Source organism: Harmonia axyridis, chromosome 2, assembly GCF_914767665.1.
Source record: "Harmonia axyridis chromosome 2, icHarAxyr1.1, whole genome shotgun sequence".
In the NCBI taxonomy this organism is placed as follows: Eukaryota; Metazoa; Arthropoda; class Insecta; order Coleoptera; family Coccinellidae; genus Harmonia; species Harmonia axyridis.
Genome location: NC_059502.1, coordinates 5803892 through 5827396, shown reverse-complemented (window position 1 = coordinate 5827396; position 23505 = coordinate 5803892). Strand labels below are relative to the sequence as shown.

The 23505-nt window shown below is 33.7% G+C and overlaps 3 protein-coding genes across 6 annotated transcripts; 1 reads left to right on the top strand and 2 right to left on the bottom strand.

Moving 5' to 3' along the window:
* Positions 1-7: 7 nt before the first annotated feature.
* LOC123672543 lies at positions 8-2975 on the bottom strand. 4 transcript variants are annotated; one of them, XR_006746324.1, is made up of 6 exons: positions 2792-2975; positions 2354-2739; positions 1991-2303; positions 1153-1885; positions 486-663; positions 8-434 (listed from the first exon to the last, which is right to left on the bottom strand). XR_006746324.1 is itself a non-coding variant. In XM_045606685.1 (6 exons), the coding sequence occupies exons 1-6, from the start codon at positions 2824-2826 to the stop codon at positions 316-318; spliced, it is 1251 nt and encodes a 416-aa protein (XP_045462641.1). In that variant the 5' UTR covers positions 2827-2970; the 3' UTR covers positions 8-315. The 4 variants fall into 4 exon arrangements, 1 of the variants encoding a protein (XP_045462641.1); XR_006746325.1 differs by having other exon boundaries at positions 1153-1870; XR_006746323.1 differs by having other exon boundaries at positions 1153-1372; positions 1600-1885; positions 2354-2973.
* A 274-nt stretch (positions 2976-3249) lies between these two features.
* Positions 3250-16660, top strand: LOC123672536 (brefeldin A-inhibited guanine nucleotide-exchange protein 1). The gene is made up of 13 exons (XM_045606670.1): positions 3250-3626; positions 3710-4015; positions 4164-4755; positions 5531-6183; positions 6238-6473; positions 6702-6997; positions 7268-7743; positions 8953-9372; positions 9827-10200; positions 10263-10593; positions 10915-11322; positions 12974-13770; positions 14119-16660. Exons 1-13 carry the CDS (start codon positions 3503-3505, stop codon positions 14251-14253), a joined length of 5148 nt encoding a protein of 1715 aa, XP_045462626.1. The 5' UTR covers positions 3250-3502; the 3' UTR covers positions 14254-16660.
* On the bottom strand, positions 16527-21640 carry LOC123672538 (cysteine sulfinic acid decarboxylase). The gene is made up of 4 exons (XM_045606677.1): positions 19802-21640; positions 18231-18598; positions 17594-17754; positions 16527-17298 (listed from the first exon to the last, which is right to left on the bottom strand). Exons 1-4 carry the CDS (start codon positions 20465-20467, stop codon positions 16862-16864), a joined length of 1632 nt encoding a protein of 543 aa, XP_045462633.1. The 5' UTR covers positions 20468-21640; the 3' UTR covers positions 16527-16861.
* Positions 21641-23505: the final 1865 nt, after the last annotated feature.

The window sequence follows — 23505 nt, the reverse complement described above, 5'->3', positions numbered from 1 at the left end:
ACTTGAATTGAACAAATATTACTTTATTTCATCAGTTACATCAATATATCTTGGATTTAACAACAATTATACATCGATTTAACATAAATTCTTTTTAGAACATCACATATTTAACATCCAAAGGAGTTCTAGATTGACCTTAGCCATGGGCTTTAAGATTTATGTTTTGCATATTATAACATTTATATTATTTTATATTAAAGGCTGAATTTAATCTGGACGAAGATAGTTTAGAATATAGGCATGAAATCATATATTTGAAAGTTCATGGCATAGTCAACCTAGATTTTTCCTTACACCTGTTACATAAACACCTTACATTTCAATGATATTACCCCAGGTAATCACGACAAAAATGGAGGACCATTCATATTGGAACTTAGGATAGAGTACCTTGCATCTTTTTGGTCTGAAACTCTCTGGTTGCTCTGCAACTAATGAAATTTTACTTTGTTGGAAGGTCTGTGAATTGAAAAATGTTTTACCTTTATCCTGAGGCAGATTGCTGTTCCAACCGACTTCTCCTTCAACTTCCACTCCAAACAATGGAGTATTTGGAAAATGAGCATTGAATATAAGAGACTCCTTGCCTTTTCTTCTTTTTGCTTGGCAACAAATTCTCAACCCGATGCTATTGGATCTCATGACGATGCTCTTTCTTAACTAAAAATGAACAAGAACAAGTTGATCGTGATTCTTAACATAACTCAATAAGGTTATTAGAACATGTAAACAAACATTTTGATTATATTCGAATAAAATCAACAGAAGAGAAGAAACACAAATAGTGCACGCCGATTGGTTACAAAAACGGAAATTAGTAGAAGTGGAGGGGATCAATCTCATAGCTCCACCCCCTGAGGTGGAGAGTATAATATTGGTATACGACTTTCTCTATCTTGAATTGGTTATCAACTACAATTAGCAGTTTAGATCACTAGAATTTTGGTGTTGGTTGGCACAATCACAGAATATATCTCTTAGAGATATATTGGGGAGATCCACTGCCAACTAGAGCATGAAATGAACATTTTTGTTTACTGTCAAATAGCCTATTATCAGTTCATCCATAATTTCCAGACTCACAAAAAAATGTTGTGAAGATTCTGTTCTACTAAGGAAAATATTCATCTAAATTCAATTATGGTTTACCTCCATCAATTCCTTATTCAGTTCTCGTCTACTCAGTTCATTTCCTTCGATGACACGCGACACAGCTTGGAAGTCAGGTTCTTCACCCTTTTGTTTTGTAAATGCAATGCAAAATGTTTCATGTCTGCTGCGTATCTGCTCAGTCAGTTTTGGGTCGTTTTTGAACAATTTAACTCCATGAGTAATTCCACCTCCTAGAGCTATTTCGTTAGCTGTGGTTCTGAAATTCATTTTTGAAGAAGGGCAGATATAAATTAAAGTGGGAAATCGCGAGTGATTAAAAAAAGACCATGAAAGGCACCCAAAATCGCCAGATAAGGTTTGAAAAGGCAGGTAAAATAATGTGTAATATTCGTTACCAGTTTGCAATTTTTATCAAATAATTAAATAATCATTTTCAGTATAACAAAGTTAGTATTTTTTTTTTTAGATAACTCACTTACTGACCTTGCAGTTGATAAATATTCAACATTCAACAAACTTCAATTGATTATTTGGTTCTAATAATTTTTTTTTCGGACCTCCCTTCTTTTTTTTGCAAGTTTTTTTAATGCTTTCAAGTTACAAAGATCAATATAGTCATTCTTGAATTACTTCTTTCCCGATAGCTCCATAGTATTTTGTTCAAAAAAACTATATTTTAAAAGCAGTTTTACAAGTGAATGCTGCCATTTTGTTTATACATACAATGATATCCAACCCACATGCACAGCTGCCTCTATGAAATAGAAATCTGCAACAGTGCAGATAATTTCAAAAATACCAAATTAAGCAATAATTATAAGAATATTTATGTTATTCTTAAGAAAGTGTCAAAACAAATATCATGATTACTCACTCTTTCAAAATAATCTTGAACAGAAAATCAATGGAGCTGCGTATATCAGATTCATCAAAGACTAGAAGACATTTTACTTCTTCGTTTGGTTTAATATATGTTTCCAATAGAGCTGGGTTTCTCTTCAGTTTTGAAAAGTTACAGTTAAACATAATGGTTTTTATACCAGGTATTTCAGGTAAGAATAAGGTATCAAAAATGGATCCATTTCTGATTTCAATATCTTGGGAAAAGTAAGAGACTACTTTTGGGCAAGTTAAAACACAAAAATTAATGTTTCTGCTTACGATCTCCCTACTGCAATACTCTACAACTAATATAGATTTAAATAAAAAAAAATCTAAAATCAATAAATTAACATACATTTCATTTGCTGAAAAGAATGGATTTCCTCATGCAGAGAAATGTATTCATTCAGATTATAATGTTTTCCAAAAAAAATGAAAGCAGTAGTTCCATTACTGAAGTGCATATTACCACTATCTTTGAACAAAACTCTTCCATTTTCTTGATAACAGCTCACCCAACAGGGTTTAGATCGTTTTCGCAAAATTCTCTCAGCTACTGCTGCCCATGATTTTTTAACTTGCATTACATTATCTAAGTCCTTATCACTCAGATAATCAAATATCATGTCAAGTAAAGGGTAGAAATATTCCAGTTGTTCACCAAACTCAAATTTATCCTTCATCTCTGGTCGCTTGACTTTTTCTATAGATTTAAGACAAACGCAACAATATATGATTTCCCTGAAGAATAGAGTAATTCAAATAGGATAAAAATTGTTCTTTATAATTTTACCAATGTTTCCCATTTAAATAAACAAATGGGTCCATGATATCAAGTTAATAAAATCTGTCGCCTTTGCCTTTCTCTTCAAATTGAAATTTAAGATGAGATAGAGGAAGAAGATGATTAGAAAAATGCGAAATCGAAAATACCAGAAAATATCTATTTTCTTGGGGGCGGAAGAACATAGAAAACTTATTCATACATGAAAGCAGGGATGCCAAATACTATTGATAAAAATCAGTTTTTTTCGAATAAAACAGTAGTCTGGAATAAAATGAGAATATTCAGCAGAAGAAAGCTGAGAGAGATTGTTTCAATCAAATAGCAAGGCAAAGAAAATAAGTTTTTTCGACCTGTACTGTGAATAATATCTAACAATTAACTAAGAAACTAAGAATTAACAATTGGTCTAACTGATTTTTCTTTCGCAGCTGACGTTTTGCAGTGTTGTCATATTTTGGCACTTGACAGTTGACACTTTTCGTATGTTAACAGATCGTAATAAACATTAGATTAAAAAAATTGTTCCTTTGAATATGACGAGAGTGTGATACGGACGTTCTCGAAAGTTGTTTGATATTATTTATTCGTGTAATTTTTGTATATAGAAATGATGTAAATATGCCCTAAAATGTTTGATGCGAAAGAAATTGATACACGTCATAGACGATGAACCCTTTAGAAAGGGATTAATTTAATTGTTTTATACCTTATATAACGATGCAATCTAATTCCAAAACTAAAGAAATGTTTATTATACGTGCATTAGAAAAAATTCTCAATGATAGAGAGATCAAAAAGTCTCATCATTCACAGCTGAAACGGGCTTGTGAAGTAGCTCTTGGTAAGAAATTTATCTCCTTGAAGAGTATAGCTTAATGAATTATTATTAATCATTTTTAATATTTTTTTCTTTTATAATTTCAGAAGAAATTAAAAAGGAACTGGAAAATGATACTTCTAATGAAACTCGCACCTCTGATGCTTTACCTATACCTAAAAGTGGAGAAGCAAATATACTGACTACAGAAAAGTATTTTCTTCCATTTGAACTGGCATGTCAAAGTAAATCTGCTAGAATTGTTGTAACGGCATTGGATTGTCTGCAAAAATTGATTGCTTATGGACACTTAACTGCCAATGTCCCTGATTCTACTACTCCTGGAAAATTATTAATCGATAGAATTGTGGAGACAATTTGTGCCTGCTTCACCGGACCTCAAACAGATGAAGGTAAATTGTTATCTTGAAATTTTATAGCTATGCAGTCAGTTGATTGATAAATCATTGTTGAATATGTGAAAGGAAGAACATATTGTGCTAGTAATAACTTTTATTGTATTTCTACTTCGTTAACATTGGAAAATTTGATCTGTCATAGGTGTCCAACTTCAAATTATCAAAGCTCTATTGACGGTGGTCACCAGTCAACATGTTGAGGTACATGAAGGAACTATACTATTGGCTGTGCGAACTTGCTATAACATTTTCCTGGCCAGCAAAAATCTAGTCAATCAGACTACAGCCAGAGCCACCTTGACCCAAATGTTGAATGTTATATTCACAAGAATGGAAAATCAAGCTTTAGAAGCGGAAGTACAATCCCAACTGATTCTACAGCAAGACAATAACACAACAGGAAAAAATTGTGATATTAAAAAGAATAATTCGAATGATAAACTCTGTAATAGTTTAGAAAACGGTAATGTAGAATGTCCGAAGATTGAAACTGATCATAGTGATAGTGCTGAAAGTCCAGAGGAAATCGTTACTGGAATTTTAGATGATATCATCAGTAATGTTATTAATCAGTCAAGTGATATTTTGACATCAGAGAAAACTAATAAAGTTGTCGAACTGATTATTGAAGATGTTACAGAGAAGGTAGAAGAAAAACCAAATGGGTATACATCTAGCGTTGAATCTTCAGCTGAACAACTTGATACAGCTAGTTTACACTCAGTAATTACCAGGTATAATTAATTTAAACCAATATGCTTTTTAAAAATTAGAAGCAATATTTTATTTATTCATATTAAAATAATAAAAATAATGCTGCAACTGAGTTCGATCATAGAAAAATAAGGATATTGAACTGAAAGAAAGGTAGCAGTCTATCGTCACTCACCTTCGATGACAGCATGTTTTTGATGAACTCTTATCCTAGATATCTGCCAATTTATATATTCCTATTAAATAATATTGTCCTATTTATTGACATCCTCAGAGATGAGACTTTTGAGGATGATATTAATTTCACATGAAATTATTTGATCAAATATGCAAAAAAAAAGGTCTAACTACTCGAATAACTTGTTTCCTAACATCATAAAGTATTTAAAATTTCAACATTTTCAACAATAAAATATGCTAGTTCTATTGAGGGTCTGAACATATTAATTTTCTTCATAGAACTCTAAACTTAAGGCATTTCAAACATCATTGAATTCTAACCTATTTCTAATTTAAACAAATTTCTATAGAAACAATTAAATGAATCGAAGTTCTCTACAGTAAAATATTATTGGATAATAAGTTACTACATTATATCAAAATGATCTACATAAAAGAACACGGTAGAATCAATTATAACAATAATAAATAAAATTGCATTTTGGCTCTACCTTTTAACTTCTTTAGTAGTAAATTATTACTCTATATTGTTGACAAAATTTTTTTCCAAATTGTCTTTAACCATGTACAACACTGGCACTTCATACATTCAGCCAAAATTTCTATTCTTTTCAGAATACCATCACAAGAAAGTGTCGATACTCATAGTGAAAATGACTCCATGAGTACAGCAAAGTTTACACACATATTACAAAAAGATGCCTTTTTAGTTTTCCGAGCTCTGTGTAAACTATCTATGAAACCTCTCCCCGAAGGTACACCCGATCCAAAGTCTCACGAGTTGCGATCCAAAATATTATCACTACAACTTTTACTGTCGATATTACAGAACGCTGGTCCTGTATTTCGATCAAACGAGATGTTTATAACAGCCATCAAACAGTATTTGTGTGTCGCTCTATCCAAAAACGGGGTCAGTTCGATACCAAAAGTGTTTGAATTATCTCTGACGATATTCCTGGCGCTACTGTCCAACTTCAAGCTCCATCTAAAGATGCAAATCGAAGTTTTCTTCAAGGAAATTTTTCTGAATATCCTGGAGACCACAAATTCATCTTTCGAGCATAAATGGATGGTAATTCAGGCCCTGACAAGAATCTGTAGTGATGCACAAAGTGTCGTAGACATTTACGTCAATTATGATTGTGATTTGTCCGCAGCAAATTTATTTGAACGTCTTATCAACGATTTGTTTAAAGTTGCACAAGGGAGGCACACCATTGAGCTTGGGGCTTCTCCCAACCAAGAAAAGGCAATGAAAATAAGAGGTGGATAAACAAAAAGTAGGCTTTTACGAAAAAGTTCATTTTAATTTTTTTTAGGCTTGGAATGTCTTGTGTCTATTTTAAAGTGTATGGTTGAGTGGAGCAAGGACCTTTATGTCAATCCTAACCTTCAATCCACTGTTGGGGAGCAGCCCCAAAAAGAGAATGATAATTCCTCTTTGAAATCGAGAAGCGGTTCTGTCAACAGTTTACATTCTCTTGACAGTTCTGGAGGAAATAAGGAAGTATTAGATTCTCCCGAACAACTGGAGGTTGTAAAGCAACAGAAAGAGGTATATTATTTTTTTCTAATACCAAGTTGTTAAATGATTGCTAGTTTGAGGTTATTTGATTTTATTGACAGATGTCATTTGTCACCTTTTTAAGTTGTTTAATGGGGCCTCTGTGAGATCTCTTAGAAGCTTGAACAATTTAGAACTAGTTGTGTTAGGTTTGACTGTTTATCCAACAGCGGAATTATAAGTGATATATATATTTTTTTTGTACTTTTTGAATGTTAGGTTTGGGAAACAGGAATCGATATTTTCAATAAAAAACCAAGAAAAGGCTTGCAGTTTCTTCAGGAGCAAGGTTTACTTGGAACAGAGAATGAAGAAGTTGCAAAGTTTCTTCTGAATGATGATCGTTTGGATAAAACTCTGATAGGTGACTTCTTAGGGGAAAATGATGATTTTTCCAAAGGGGTGATGTACGCTTATGTTGACCAATTAGAATTCAGCAATATGGATTTTGTTGCTGCTCTAAGACACTTTTTGGATGGTTTTAGATTACCAGGAGAAGCACAGAAAATTGACAGGTAAAAGTGCACTTTATTTATAGGTTATAGTACGTATAGTACGCTATATGATGAAATTTTTAAATGAATTGAATTCCAAAAAAAAAATTATTCAAGATAAAACTTTATAACGACTTATAAGAAGCGTGCTTGGCAAAAATTCAGAAGGAGATTCTTTGATTAATTCAAAAGAGGAATCACTTACTGAATTTTTCATGTATCTTTACCAAACACCTTATATTCATAGAATATTTATGTTGAATCAATAAAAATGAAGAATTTTGTTTTAAGGTTGATGGAGAAATTTGCAAGTCGATATTGCAGTTGCAATCCCAATAATACATACTTCTCCAGTGCCGATACAGCTTATGTCCTCGGTTTCTCCATAATAATGCTCACAACGGATCTTCATTCACCCCAAGTAAAAAACAAAATGACCAAAGAGCAATATATCAAGTTGAACAGGGGAAGTACGGAGAATAAAGATGTTCCGGAAGAATATTTGTCCCAGATATACGACGAAATAGCTGGACACGAAATAAAAATGAAAGCAACAATTAATAAGCCCGGAAAGCAACAAATTAACAGTGAGAAAAGAAGGAAGATTCTGTTCAACATGGAAATGGAGGCAATTTCGACTGCTGCAAAGAATTTGATGGAATCTGTATCTCACGTTCAAACTCCTTTTACCTTAGCAAAACATTTGGAACATGTGAGGCCTATGTTTAAGATGGCGTGGACGTCGTTTTTGGCTGCGTTCAGTGTTGGTAAGTCTGACTATCAACAGCAAAAATTACCGGTTACTTTAATTCAAGATCCTACCAGAAATTTGACTTTTCTTTTGGTGACCCAATTGATTTCTTCGATATAAAGAGCATTTCACAAATTTAATTCTTATAAGTTCTGATAATATTTGCATTTTTGAACAAATTTCATTTCATATCAGTTTAGTAACTTTAGAAGAATAAGTAGTATTATAAGTAACGGGTGTTTTTTTCGAGGTATATAACTTGGCATTACTATTCAAGATGCAGACCGATTTAACAGCTATCAATTGATTTATTCTCGGTTTGGTTTGGCAATTCATCATGAATAGACTCACGCCTGAACAACGCTTGCAAATAGTGCAATTTTATATTGAAAATAATGGTTCTGTGCGGAATACGTATCGCGCACTACGTCCATTTTATTTTGTTCAGCGATGAAGCGCACTTCTGGTTGAATGGCTACGTCAACAAACAAAACTGCCGCATTTGGAGTGAAGCTAATCCTCAAGTGTATGTCGAAACACCGTTACATCCAGAAAAACTGACTGCTTGGTGCGCTTTATGGGCTGGTGGAATCATTGGTCCGTACTTCTTCAAAAACGATGATGGCCAGAACGTTACAGTCGATGGTGATCGGTATAGAGCCATGATTACTAACTTTTTCATTCCTGAATTGAACAACCATGATGTCCAGGAGCTGTGGTTTCAACAAGACGGCGCAACATGTCACACAGCTCGTGCCACAATCGGTTTATTGAAAGACACGTTTGGTGACCACTTAATTTCACGTTTTCGACGTGTGATTTGGCCTCCAAGATCTTGTGGTTTAACACCGCTAGACTACTTTCTGTGAGGTTATGTAAAGTCATTGGTCTATGCGGATAAGCCACAAACCCTTGACCATTTGGAAGACAACATTTGTCGTGTTATTACCGATATACGGCCACAAATGTTGGAAAAAGTCATCGAAAATTGGAAGTCCAGATTGGACTACATCCGAGCCAGCCGTGGCGGTCATATGCCAGAAATCATATTTAAAATGTAATGCCACAAGATTATCTTGCGGATAAATAAAATTCATGTCAATCAAATAAGCCATCATTGTTTTATTGCAATTTAAAGTTCTATAGCTCTAAAAAACACCCTTTATGAAATGAAGTATGAAATATTAAGACTCGCACTGTATAAGTTGAACATAATTTTTTGTAGGTTTACAAGACTGTGATGATCCAGAGGTAGCGAGTCTATGTTTAGATGGCATCCGTTGTGCTATCCGTATCGCATGTATCTTCCACATGTCCCTGGAGAGAGACGCTTATGTCCAAGCTTTAGCCAGATTCACCTTATTGACGGCAAACTCCCCTATTATGGACATGAAAGCGAAGAACATCGATACAATCAAAACACTCATAATGGTGGCTCATACAGACGGAAACTACCTAGGGAACAGCTGGTTGGACATTCTCAAATGCATATCGCAGTTGGAGCTAGCTCAATTGATCGGAACTGGAGTACGTCCTGAATTTCTATCCGGTCCTGCCCATAAGCCTCCAGATCCAAGTTCTAAAGAACATATCGGACAGACAAGTTCTCAGAGTGTAGTGGTGGCAGTTGACAGAATTTTTACAGGTTAGGGTTTGTTGTATGTCATTGGGAAATAACTGATGATTATTTTATTTGGTGTTCAATGAGATCCTTCTCAAATGCTCAATCACTCCTGACAGGGCGCAAAATCTGTTTTTCTCTAATTCTGTGGCAAAACAGTTCATTCTTCCATACCTGTAAGAAGAAATATTTCAGTTTCAAACAGATTTCATAGTTATATTCCATTATTTTAGGTTGGTATTCAGAATTCTGCTGTCATGGATTTATTTATTATCTGTCAAATTTGTGACACAGAAAACAATTCTACCAACCAACATTTTTCAATGTTAAAATCATTAAAAGATATTTATGCAAATATTCGATTAATTTAATTAAAAATTCAGTGAATTGGAGAAAATAATGTACAATACTCATACAGAAGGCTCATTCTAACACTATATATGTATGAATTATTTGATAACATTGATTTATCAAACAGGTTCTATAAGATTGGACGGAGACGCTATAGTCGACTTTGTTAAAGCTTTATGCCAGGTTTCTCTGGATGAATTAGCTTATCCGGGCCACCCTAGAATGTTTTCCCTACAGAAGATAGTCGAAATTTCCTATTACAATATGGGTAGAATTCGTCTGCAATGGTCTAGGATCTGGCAAGTGTTAGGTGAACATTTCAACGCAGTTGGGTGTAACCCGAGCGAAGAGATATGCTTCTTTGCAGTCGACAGTTTGAGGCAATTATCAATGAAGTTTATCGAAAAAGGGGAATTCGCTAATTTTCGTTTTCAGAAAGATTTTCTACGTCCTTTCGAACATATCATGAAAAGAAACGTTTTCACAACTATCAGAGATATGGTAAGGCGAGCTTCGATTTAAAATCTCTATAACCTTGTGAAATGTAACTTTTTTCTTGTTAGGTTGTGAGATGTGTTGCTCAAATGGTGAATTCTCAAGCCAATAACATCCGATCAGGGTGGAAGAACATATTTTCAGTTTTTCACTTAGCGGCTAGTGACCAAGAAGAAGCTATCGTAGAATTAGCATTTCAAACAACGGGGAAAATAATCACCGAACTGTATGTTAAGCAGTTCTCCACCATGATTGATTCTTTTCAAGATGCTGTTAAATGCTTGTCAGAATTTGCATGCAATGCGAGATTTCCTGATACAAGTATGGAAGCTATAAGACTTCTGAGACAAAGTGCTTGTCACGTTTATGAGTCACCTCATTTGTTTGCCGAGTTTGGAGGTGAGTTTGTCTGAGAATCTGTAAATGTACAATCTTAACAACTCAGTAGTGTCTTTATGTTAAATCATCTTTCAAACATCTCACGAATATAACATAATATTTCATACAAAATAGAGAGGTTATCAAACCTAACTTAACCTAAAACATAAAGGCTACACATTTTGTACTGTTCTGTGGACATAAACATATCAGAACATGAAATTTCTTACAGAAAACAGTTTTGCCAACTAACATTTTTCAATGCAAAAAAAAAAATGATATTTATCGACACATTCCATTATTTCAATAAATGAGAAAAAAAAAATAATTAATTTATTTTAGGTATGGAAAATGACGTTACTGTCACTGAAGAAGACAGAGTTTGGGTGAGAGGCTGGTTCCCACTACTATTTTCTTTATCTTGCGTGGTTAACAGATGTAAATTAGATGTTCGAACGAGAGCTTTGACTGTTTTATTCGAGATAATAAAAACTTACGGTGAATCATTCAATCCTCATTGGTGGAGGGACCTATTCAAAATCTTGTTTAGGATATTTGACAATATGAAGTTGCCGGAACAACATACGGAGAAAGCTGAATGGATGACTACTACTTGTAACCATGCCTTGTATGCTATCGTAGATGTCTTCACTCAGTATTTCGACACATTGGGACCACTGTTACTCGAAGAACTTTATACACAGTTGCATTGGTGTGTTCAACAGGAGAATGAACAACTTGCCAAGTCAGGTAATTCAACAGCGTGAAACTGGTTTGTGTAATGCTCAAGTTGAATAGTTTCGAGTCCACTACGATGATACAATTATTTGTACAGGGTGGGCAAATTTCGATGTTTTAGCACTATAACTTTTGAACCAGAGAAGATAGAGAAAATCTGATACCCACTTCTCGATCTCTTTTTCTGAGAAACTAACAAGGATAGTATTAATTTTTGGCCACCTCCTTTTGTTTTCGAGTTATAAGCGAAAATTGGAAAAATGGCGACATCGAAAAACATTAAAATCTCCACTAATACTGATGATAGAGCTCTGAAATTAAAACATTATACAGGCACTTTTTTACGTAGAATCCAGTGGCGTGCTCGTTTTTTCAAAAGGGTTTTGAATTACGAAGCTATGACTCAAAGTTAGGTTTTTTCAAATAGGAACACTAGATTTTTGTGACATTTCCGAAAGCTTAATTTTTACTGATTTCAAAAATATATAACATCGTATGATTCATATCAAAATAAATAACAGAAAATGGTCAAAAACCTTTTTTTACTTAAGAGTCTCAATATTTCTATGGTTTCAACTGTTGATGAGCCTTTCTATAACAAGAGTAGTGTCCTTCCGTCAATCTGATTATTTCTATGCTTTTCACTTATTTCTACAAAATTCGAATCTATATTTATTTTATACAAATAGTTTCGAAAAGATAAACGAACTTGGAAAAAGTTTCCTAGGTAGCTTGAACACAGTTTCAAATATTCATCTATGGAAATATCGAGAAGAGGTGTCGACTGTGCATTGTGCAATCGTTGTCATTATTAGGTTAAATATTATTTCTTGTTTGTCCCTTCGTGATTAAAATGTTGAGTTCAATCATATATGCATTGTTTCATATGCTGTTTAAAATGGATTCTGGAGACCTATGTAAATAATCTCCTGATACATGCATCTCAATACAACTCTTTCGATTGAAAAATTCGATCTTGTGGTTTCTCCGTTATTTCCAAATCAATTTTTAGATAAAAAATTTATAAAACATATCTAGATTCGAATTTTGTAGAAATAAGTGAAAAGCATAGAAATAATCAGATTGACGGAAGGACACTGCTCATGTTATAGAAAGCTCAATTTTTCTGTGTTCATCAACAGTTGAAACCATAGAAATATTGAGACTCTTAGGTGAAAAGAGGTTTTTGGCCATTTTCTGTTATTTATATTGATCCGAATCATACGATGTTATATATTTTTGAAATCAGGAAAAATCAAGCTTTCAGAAAATGACACAAAAATCTAGTGTTCCTATTTGAAAAAACATAACTTTGGGTCATAGCTTCGTAATTAAGAACCCTTTTGAAAATACGAGCACGCCACTGGATTCTACGTAAAAAAGTGCCTGTATAATGTTTTAATTTCAGAGCTCTATTATCAGTATTAGCGGAGATATAAATGTTTTTCGATATCGCCATTTTTCCAATTTTCGCTTATAACTCGAAAACAAAAGAAGGTGGCCAAAAATGAATACTACCCTTGTTAGTTTCTCAAAAAAAGAGATCGAGAAGTGGGTATCAGATTTTGTCTATCTCCTTTGGTTCAAAAGTTGTAGTGCTAAAACATCGAAATTTGCCCACCCTGTACAGACTCCCTGTATTTCATAGTAATTTCCTGTGTAGGTACCAACTGCCTGGAGAATCTAGTCAACTCGAATGGTCACAAGTTCAATAGCGACACTTGGGACAAAACGTGCCAGTGCATGCTCGACATATTCAATTCCACCTTACCCTCTGCCTTGCTGACCTGGAAACCAGACTCTATAAAAACTACAGCGATCATAGAACAAAACGGCGATGTGGGCGTGAACAAGGGTATACTCAAACGACCCAGTTTGGTGGATGTGCGCAACGCAGACGGTCTGCTGCTCAACGGCCTCATGATCAAGAGTGTGGTCCAACTGGAACTGATACAAACCATAGACAACATCGTTTTTTACCCCGCCACCTCGAGGAAAGAAGACGCAGAAACTCTGGCTCTGGTAGCTGCAGATATGACAGGTAACACGTCGTTGACCGAGTGTCAGCGCGAAGAGCAGGGGATGTACAGGTTGTTGAGCTCGTCGCACCTCCTCCTCTTGACCGACTGCCTTTTGCAATCCCATCGGTTTGCTAAAACCTTCAACTTGAACCACGAACAGAGGAACTTGCTCTGGAAGGCAGGTTATAGAGGTTCGGTGAAACCAAACCTGTTGAAGCAGGAATCGCAGAGTTTGGCCTGTCTGCTCAGGATACTGTTTAAGATGTACTGCGATGAGAGCAGACAGGACGATTGGCTGGTGATTGAGGGGAAATTGATAAGTGTTTGCCAAGAAGCGTTGGAGTATTTTTTGAAACTGCAGAGTGAGACTCATAGAGAGGAATGGACATCCCTGCTTCTGCTGGTGTTGACTCGTCTGTTGAAAATGCCTGATAACAGAGTAAGTACAGTTTTCTCCTTCCTCACTGATATTCGAATACACAGCTACCACATGAGTATGTTAATTTTGACTTTGCCATTTTGAAGTTTTGAAATTTTTATTTTAATTCTATTAGATTTCTATTCCAAAATTTAAGACAAATTCTTCGTTCGATGTTTTTATTCATTACTCAAATTACAAAATGCAATACTGCAAACAAACTAAATGATGCAGATGAAGCTGCAGTTATGCAAAAGTATAGAGGATAGTTGTACCACCTTAAAAAAGGAATTTTGAAACAGTTAATTTTACTCTCTTGACTGGAAGTGAATACTGAACCTATAATCTTGACTTAATGCTTTTTTCTAGTTTGCAGTTCACGTATCGAAGTATTATCCACTTCTTTGCGAAATCGTTTGTTTTGACCTGAAAGCAGAGCTACGATCTATTTTGAGAAGAGTGTTCTTGAGGATAGGACCCGTATTTCACATTACCACCACATAGTACAAAGTTTTCTTCCCTTCAGTTAGAACGATGAAAATTTGATCACTTTAGAAAATGTGGAAAAATCAATGTGCTTATAACGATTTACCGAGATTGATTTCATTTGCATGTTGATTTTTTCAAAGTGTACATAAAACCGTAGCTTTGTTTAATATTATAGCAAGTAATTTTGTTTTAATGTTATCTCGAAACTATTGCTTCAGAATGAATAACTAGTGTTGTTATTATATTTTGTCTTTGATTTTATGTGATTTTTCAGTGATTAGGTTTTAGGAACAAGTGAACTGGGGAATAAATATTTTCATTGATTCAATACATATTATTTTGAGGTTAGTCAGAGTCTAGAGTACAGTATGAACCTCTGATTATAAGATTCGTAGATAGATGGAAAAGAAAAAATTGTAAATTTTTTCGTGTTTTGTGTGAAGAGAACAGTTAGACTTGCACCTCTAAATTTTTCTCAAAAGATTAATTTTTTTTCTTTGAATTGCAAATCTGTGTTTATCAATAATCTGACTTCCAAAACGTCATAACTGTTTCGTTTAAGATTTTTAATACAATTTATTTATATGAGAAATTGTTTGAAATGCCTTAATTATGTTTTTTGATTCATGTCGGAAATATTTATTTATTTATCAATCTTGTAAATATAATTAAGAACTGTTCTTAGTTTATCATTTAAGTTCTTACTCCTAAAAAAACAGCAGTAAATAACGTGTTAAGTGTAAAAATGGGCCAGCTATTATGCGATCTGACTTTTATCAATGCTGGAAATTTCATGTGTGCAATTTGAAGTTTGTAATGGTAATTGCATTTTGAAAATGTTAAATAACCTAGGAATGTTATGTATACCTCCCCTAAGGTTTCGATATGCAGACATTTCTACTTGCAATATTTTACACAACAAATTTTCAGCTTTTTACTATGTATAGCTGGCTGACATCCCATCTACTTCCGTTAATAGATCTAAGGTGGATTTCACGAAACTTTCATTTTGTACTAAGACATGTAGAATAGATTTTGACAATATCCATTGTTAAAAGTTAATTCAAATATTCTAATCCCACAGTAGAATCAGAGTATTGTGGAACTCATCAAAATGAAATAAATTAATGAAATACGTTGAAATTTCAATAAATTGAAATTTTCGAAATTCCAACAAATTAAATTTTATGAAGTTTCAACAAATTGCATTTTTTGAAATTTCAACAAATTGCATTTTTTGAAATTTTAACAAATTGCATTTTTGAAATTTCAACAAATTGCATTTTTTTTTTTTGAAATTTCAACAAATGAATTCTGGGAATTTCAAAAAATGAATATTTGAAATTCCAACAAATGATGTTTTTTGAAATTTTGGGTGAAAGTGCTTTGTACTGAAAAGCGAGTCATTACTATTAAAATAGTGTAGTTTTTTCATAAATCTGAAGAGAATCCCTATTTGCCTAATCTACAGGTATAGCAATTGCGATTGTATACATATTCTTCAATATAAACGTATTTCGACTTTAGTTTTGACGAAACTGAGTTTATTACACAGTTTCTTTGTACGTAGAAAGATGATTTGATTACTAGTAAAATGGTGTCCCTCTGTTGATTCCTATTCTTCTTCGAAGTTGAATTTGTTACATTGTTGCTTCTTTAGATCTTTTTTGATACTCATCTGACATGTGTAGTAGAGTAATAAAAATGAAGAGTAGTTTTTTAGAAATCCACTGACACCTAGTTGAATGAACTCAATGAAAATGAATTATATTCACTCAAATCAATAGATATTTATTATTTTACTAGTATTCCTATCTTTCACGTAATAAACTTTCAAAAGTTACACTTAAATAGTGTCTAATACAGGTTAAACTATAGTTCTCTAGTTTCTTATTGTTTAATTATAGAGATTCAATAATTCTTTCACTTGTTAAAAACAATTATCCCTTATCACAACTATCAGCAGTTTAGGATATTCCTTTACTGATAATTTATCGAAGACAAGCAAGGTCTGTATGTACATAAAGTGTATTCGTGATCATTCCAAACATAAGTGATACAAGAACTCGTATAACAAACAGAAATGTTTTTTTTTAATGATGAATGGATTTGTAATGTGCCTTAATTTATTATGTATCTACATTGCAGTTATAATCTATGTGAAATTTTATTTCAGGTATTGTACTAATCAGTCACTTGTTAATTTAAAAGTGCAATATATGCTTTTGAGGTTTTGTGAATGTGATTTTGTTTGGTTAGTTTTAAGGGATTATTTTTTGAAGGATGAATATTTGGACGTCCGATGTGTATGGTTCCTCTATCGCAGAATAATTCTTTAAAATTATATTTCAATAATATTTTGTTTTTTGTTATGAATCTTAATGCATTACATTGGTCATTAAATATTTTAATATTACAGATATTTGGGTGTTTAATTTTAAAACAACATTATCAATGACAAAATGTATTCTCTTTGATAATTAAGACATATACAAAACTTTCAATGAACATATTTCTTTATACAATTAGAAATGTTTCGTAGATACATATTTTAAAATACTAAAAAATGCTCTTTAAAAACTATTAAAAAATAATTTAAAATAAATAAATACGGACTATAAAGCTACAAATCTGAGCCTAACCTTTCGAATTCTTCAACTAAATGAACCATATCAGATTTATTCAGAGCTGAGTTTTGGAAAACTATCCTAAAGAAGTTTGGTAGGCCTTTTTGAGACTGGTAAGTCACCATCATAGTGCCCTCTTTCATCATTTTCTCCTTCATAGCTGGGGCAATTTTATGTAAACGTTCTCCATAATCTTTTTCTGATTTTGCATTTCGTAAACTTTTCGGTATGTACCAGAAACAGATATTAGTACATTCTGGTGTAGGATGAACTAATTCGAAACCTTCTCGGTCTCTGATCAACTGGATGAAATGGGCTGCATTCTCGAAAACTTTTTCGACATGTTGAACGAGACCATTTGTTCCCTTTGCTTTCCACATAAACCAGAATTTTAGAACATCAGCTCTTCTTCCACACTGGATATGTTTGTCCCCTGAAAAATAGGTATTTTTTGAAGGAGAAATAAGATTTTAAAGCCAAATCACATGGCTCACATGTGAAAAAAGGTACCCTCAATTCTGTTTGGTGAAATAACAATAGGTGTGGATATTATTTGAAGATTAAATAGTAACAAAACGCCAGTTAAGCGAAATTGATTCTCAAACTAGATGGCGCCACCATAGAATGATTCTGGAGAAATTAGGTTAGGTTTACTGGAAATCTTCATTGAAAAACCGTTTATTTTAACTTTTTGGCTGATAACTAAAACAGGACGTCTGGATACCTACCTGTATCGTATTTAGTGTCATAAAATTTATCTTTCTGGAAAAGATAACCAGCTCCAGTTCCATGTGCTTGTGCAAGGAGTCCTTTGTGTTTAAGTAGGAGAGTTGAACATTGTTGTGGTGCTGTAAGCAACTTATGGGGGTTCCATGTTACTGAATCTGCTCTGAAAATTGTTTTGGTATTAATATGGAACTGAAAAAAATGTGATTAAGGTGAACATGCAGTAATACTTATTTTAGGTAAGTATCAATATAATGGAAAAACTTGTTTGTTCATGAAAAAATAAAAATAAACTATTGAAATAGTAGACAATTTCAAACATCTAAGAAGTATCACGATTGAAGATATCAGAAATACTAGGGATCTAATCAGATCAGTTTGTATAAAAATGTAGGTACTCTAACAAAATGAGAAAATAAGTAAATGAGTATAAAGAGTGGGTTTGTAAATATTCTTGTTGGAAATTTTAAAAATGAAGAAGATGAAATCTCTTCTCCCGGCAGCTTATTGTTAATCAGCATTAATAAAGAAAGAGTTGAAGGTAACTGGATCACTAGTATTGGAATTCAGAGCTAGCAGAAACTTGGATGAGATTAAAGCGAATGGAAATTAAGATCGTAAAAGTTTTCTATGACCAACCTCTCTATGCCACTTAGGAGATGTTTATGCTTCTGGGACATCAGAGCCCCGCCACCCCAAGCAGCGTCAACATGAAGCCAGAGTTTGTGTTTCTGGCAAAGGTCAGCAATTTCGTTTAGCGGGTCGAAAGCTCCTAACACTGTTGTACCGGAGGTTGCACTGACCATAAATGGTGCAGCACCTTCCTTCAAGCTCCTCTCTATTTGGTTCTCGAGGTCCTTGACGTCCATTTTGCCCCTCGAATCAGTCTTGATGAGATAGACGTTGTCTGAACCAAGCCCTTCGAACGAAGCCAACTTTTTGATAGAATAGTGGGCATCTTCTGAGGTGAACAGAACCAAGCGCGGTAGAGAGTGAAGGCCTTTGGTCTGGAATCGAGGAAAGATCAGAATATTGCATCAGAATCTATTAAAAATATATATGAATAGATACAGGCTGTTAAAGCTCAAACAAAAAAAAAACTAAAGAAAAAACTCTGGATCCACCCCTGAGCAAGAAAATGTCCTGAACACAGATAAAGCAAAGTTGTCGCTTTTTTTTCGTGAATCGAAGTCATAGATAATAGAATGGATATAAGATTTTTTTGACAACAATCCAAAATTATTTTATTTTGAGGCAAATGAAAAAATAGAGACTAGCTCACTGTATTATAACGTGATAACAGCCGTCTAAGCATGTACACAATTTCATAATAATATGCAAATGTGATCTACTGCATCATAATTCGCAACGTTAATCCAAATGATTCATAGAACTTCTATGTTTACATTGATCAAGTTCTGTTATCTCGGTGGTTTAAACCATAGATGTATCGAAATAGGATAATAACTCTATGGTTTCAACATCGAAAAGACAGGAGTGCATTAGCTCATTGAGAAATTATTAAAAGCTTATAACTTTTCACCTGTACCGAAAAATGGTAAATGTGTAAAAAGTGTTTTATTTGATGATAGGAGTTTAGAATTCAATGTACAACTTTAAGATTTTCCCTGTTTAGGTTGCGCCTTGCTCATGTGCATACAAATGTAATTCCCTGGATTATTATACCATGCGCAAACTTGACATTGCCGGTTCTCAATATTCTACTAGTCCGAAATCCGAATGATAATATGAAAAAATCAGTTTTAGACAATTTGAAGAAAAATCTTCAATAAAAAATTGGCAAATTCTTTTATGCTTGAAATAGAAAAAATATATTGCTAAATAAAGGTTTTCCAAGAGAAATAAAACAATTTTAAATGTTTATATGCGCAATTTTTTTTTGACATTCTCTAGGCTTTGCCACTTAATCATGGAAAGATACACGCTTCAACGACGTTTAGAAATTGTTAAATTGTTTCAACAAAACCAGTGCGTATTTGTGAATATTGAGAGCAATTTGAGAATAAGAGCACTTATTTTGATTCAACATTTTCCAAACGTTGTTGAAGCGTGTATCTCACCAAAATTGAATGTCACAACCTACTAAACACAAATGACATAACAAATGTTACAAAATAGCGCACAGTGTTACCCATTATAACCATTTTAAATTGTGTCACATTACGTTGAAAGCGCAAGTATGAACTCACCTTAGCATCCGGAAAAAATTGATGCCTAGCGCAACTGATGGCATAACCATTAGCCATAGACCCTCCAGGGCAGAATATACCATCACCTTCACCACCTTGGAACCCAACAATTCTCCTCATCTCCTTCAACACCTCTTCCTCCATTAAAGTAAATACCGGCGACACCTCAAAAGTGTAAACGCTAGGATTTAGAGCGTCTGTAAGCCATTGTCCCACCAGACCATAAGGGTCCAACGAAGAAAACAGCTGATTCACAAAATACGGATGTCCGGTCTTCACCGAATACGCAATCGTATCCCTAACCACCCTTAGGAGCTTATCATGGCTAGAAGCACCATCCTTAAGCTCAAAGTTGAACAGACTTCTCAACTCCTCAGGGCTCTTGAAGCTGGTGACCTTATTCTGCCTCTTGGTGCCTTCAAAAACTGCCTCTTTCAATATTACATCCACGCATTTTTTCAGGAAAGCCTCGTGTAGGTCCTTTCTGGGTAAGCTCTCAAAGTGGACCTCGTTGCTTTCGTCCTTAAGACCACCAGTCACGGCGAACTGTATGCCTTCATCGTCTGAGGAGTCGACCTTCCTGTAACTCGAGTATTCTTCATCCGAGGACGAGGAAGACAACGAGAATTTGTCGTAGGAAACGATCTCCACGTTGTCTGCAGGCATTTCTAGCGCTTACTCTAAGTAACACGAAGACTTAAGCGCTCTTAGCGAAATGGATAACTTCCCGTCCGCCAATATTCTTTTATATGGTTACTTTCCCTGCCATATAACATTGAATTAAGTCACGGTTTGGTCCCAACTAAATGTAATGTTCTTATCGGTTGAATTCGTTGGACGTGCTCGGTCGTTTACCAGAGTCGAGTTGGTTTGTTTTTAACGGTCCACGTTAGGAGTTTGAGGTAGATAAGATCAATAACAGGGCGATTCCGTTTCTTCAGAGATTTTATTGCATTGTTTGCGAAATAATGATGACAATCAGAAATTGTTTCAAGAAGAATTAGGGCTCGTTTATAGGGTATACAATTCTGTGGTTCGAATGACACATTCCTACGCTGACATTTGGTATGAATATTCCAGTGGTTATTTTACGTATGACAATGAATTTCAACCTCGTCGGATCTTAATATTGAGAATGGGTTTTGCTCATTTCCACTGTTTTTATTTGTAAAAAAAATTGTATCACAACACCGCTGCTCCTTCAGATTTCCTAAATATTAATTAAAATTAATTTCCACTTAGACTCTATGATTTCCATCAAATCGCGGTCAACATTGAGCTTGAAATTATTATTCTACATCTAAATGTGAATTTCATCTCCATCGAATTTTTGAAATTATCAGGAAAACAAAATTTCGAACGGTTTTAGATTAACGGAACCCCTAATCCGATTTTACCTATTAACAAATTTAACCGTGGCATTCGAGATCCCAAACTACCCTGCAAATGTCAAAAATCTTATATAAATAAAATAACAAAAAATGTTTATTTTGTCATCAGAAACAGAAAATTCGAGTGGATATCGAAAAAGAAGTAATGTACCTGTAATACACCCTTTTCACCCCATTGAAGTACCGCCTATGGTTTTATATCTTATCCAAGGGTCCAGTAGGATCGCAAAACGTTTGATGTTATCGATTCTATTCATCTTCATCATTGTTGATAAACCTCATCTACCCCAAAATAAATTAATCTTATAATTTCAACTACCTAAGTATTGGAATTTTAAATTAGACTTCAATATTTAGTCAACAAAGAAATGACAATTTCTGTATTGTATAAAAGCAGAGATATGAGTTCCTAGGTCAATTTTCATCAGAGAATATTTAATATTTTCAAGATCCAACGGATCTGACTAGGTGTATGTAAAATTATCGCCAAAATGTTCATGCCGAATTTCAGTACATGACAAATCACATCTCATATTTCAGTGTATTTTTGAAAACATTTGGATTACAGAACAATGAAAAGTGCTCTCAAATCCCGCAGTAAACAAAGATCAAGTAAAACATCGTGGAAAATTTTTATAGTTTCAAAGTAAACAACAAAAATTTCGACATTTGTGTTCGAAAAAGAAAATATCGTCAATATTTCTCCAACTTCCTTCTTCCTGTTACACTCGCAAATATTGATCGGTAAACTGGAGAATTATTACTTATTTTAATCTGATTTCTTGTTCACGGTCAACAATCGTATTGATAATTGACTTTAATGAGACCTTGGAGATCAAAGCGATATTTGCAGATTTAGGTCATGAAAAATATCGCTATGCATTAAAGAATCAGCCTTTTTATGAGATTATAATTTCTGTTTTAATAAACTGGAATCGCATTCGAGTGAACTGATCGAAGGTTATATGTGGTGAGAAGAATATTCAAGAAATAGATGGATGCAATTTTTTTGGAATCATCATACTGCAACCGTAGTCATGGCTGATATCGTTTTCCATCGTTAATGTCATAGCTTCCTCTTTATAATGAAAAAACATCCATTGATATCTCTTAAAATACACTCGTTATTTCCAATTGAGATTTTGCAAGTAAATGAACAGTAGCAATTTGATGCTTTGAATAAAATTTCGTGTAGATGGCATGTCTTTTAGAATCATAGAAAATACAAGAAGAATATCGAAAAACAAATAGGAAAGCACGGACGTGAAGTCAGTTAAGAAATGTGTTTCTATTGGTTATGCCCGTTAAAATTAAGTGTACCTCATCAGATTGCATGAAAATGATTATTCACCTCTCAGAATAAATTCGTGAAAATCATTGACGTCAAGTCAAGGTTTTAAGCACTGGTTGATTCATAGTTGATTATTCGAAAGGTTTATTAGTGAAAATCTTAATAAACCAATAGGAAAGTGTGAACACTTCAAGGGATTTCAAACATCTTAAAGGAAAGATGCGTGCTTTTTTTTTAAGATCATATTCCAGTCACGCCAATATAAAGAATCGATGCATATTCCTCATTTATAATCAAGGTTATGTATATAAGGTTGAATTGGTGTCAAGTTTAGGCAAAACTGCATTCAACATTCAAGAATTCTTATTCGGAATTCTGATGCTGAGAACTATTTGTAATGATGGCGGAACTAATTAATAATATCAACCGTATTATTAGTTGTTTTTTTTCTTGACAAGGCAGTGACTGAAGGCGTAAACGCTTATACCTACATCTTTTAGAGTCTTACAAACTTTAGGTGTTGATTTCTCGAATGATATAAAACAATTCATTTATGTTTTATTTCATTTGACAATGAACTATAAAGACAAGCCATCAAATATTGGTTTATCTTCATTCTCTTGAGTCAGAATAAATGTTTGAAAGCCTACTGAATGGAGTAAAATTTTGTTGAACAACTATAACCTCACCAACATTTTTTAATCTTATCACTTTTCAACAATTTTTTAGCAGCCATGTATTATTTTAATATTTTTCCAGATATATTGCCAAATTTAATGATTTTGTGAGAATAACCGTGATAATCTAGTTTTTGCTAGAACAGCACTGCAAATTTTACACATTGGCTCATTTATTTCCTTATATTTAGAAAAATCCAAATATACGTTCCTAGTAGTCAATTTCTGTTATGAAGTATTTAAAATTTAGGTTTTTCGCCTCAAAAATTCAAGGATCTGAATCCCGCATAAGGAGGATCAATGCGGTATAACAATCGATTTTTGTAATAAATTTTATAGCAATAG

Excerpts from the sequence above, each read along its gene's own strand:
- LOC123672543 (XM_045606685.1), bottom strand. The coding sequence starts at position 2,826 with ATGGACCCATTTGTTTATTTAAATGGGAAACATTG. Across the intron at positions 2,740-2,791 it reads TATTTAAATGGGAAACATTG|GGAAATCATATATTGTTGCG; the intron begins GTAAAATTATAA and ends TCTATTCTTCAG. Across the intron at positions 435-485 it reads CAATCTGCCTCAGGATAAAG|TTGCAGAGCAACCAGAGAGT; the intron begins GTAAAACATTTT and ends AAATTTCATTAG.
- LOC123672536 (XM_045606670.1), top strand. The coding sequence starts at position 3,503 with ATGCAATCTAATTCCAAAACTAAAGAAATGTTTATTATACGTGCATTA. Across the intron at positions 4,756-5,530 it reads TTACACTCAGTAATTACCAG|AATACCATCACAAGAAAGTG; the intron begins GTATAATTAATT and ends TATTCTTTTCAG. Across the intron at positions 9,373-9,826 it reads AGTTGACAGAATTTTTACAG|GTTCTATAAGATTGGACGGA; the intron begins GTTAGGGTTTGT and ends TTTATCAAACAG.
- LOC123672538 (XM_045606677.1), bottom strand. The coding sequence starts at position 20,467 with ATGCCTGCAGACAACGTGGAGATCGTTTCCTACGACAAATTCTCGTTG. Across the intron at positions 17,755-18,230 it reads CTCCTAAGTGGCATAGAGAG|AGCAGATTCAGTAACATGGA; the intron begins GTTGGTCATAGA and ends AACAATTTTCAG. Across the intron at positions 17,299-17,593 it reads TGACACTAAATACGATACAG|GGGACAAACATATCCAGTGT; the intron begins GTAGGTATCCAG and ends CCTATTTTTCAG.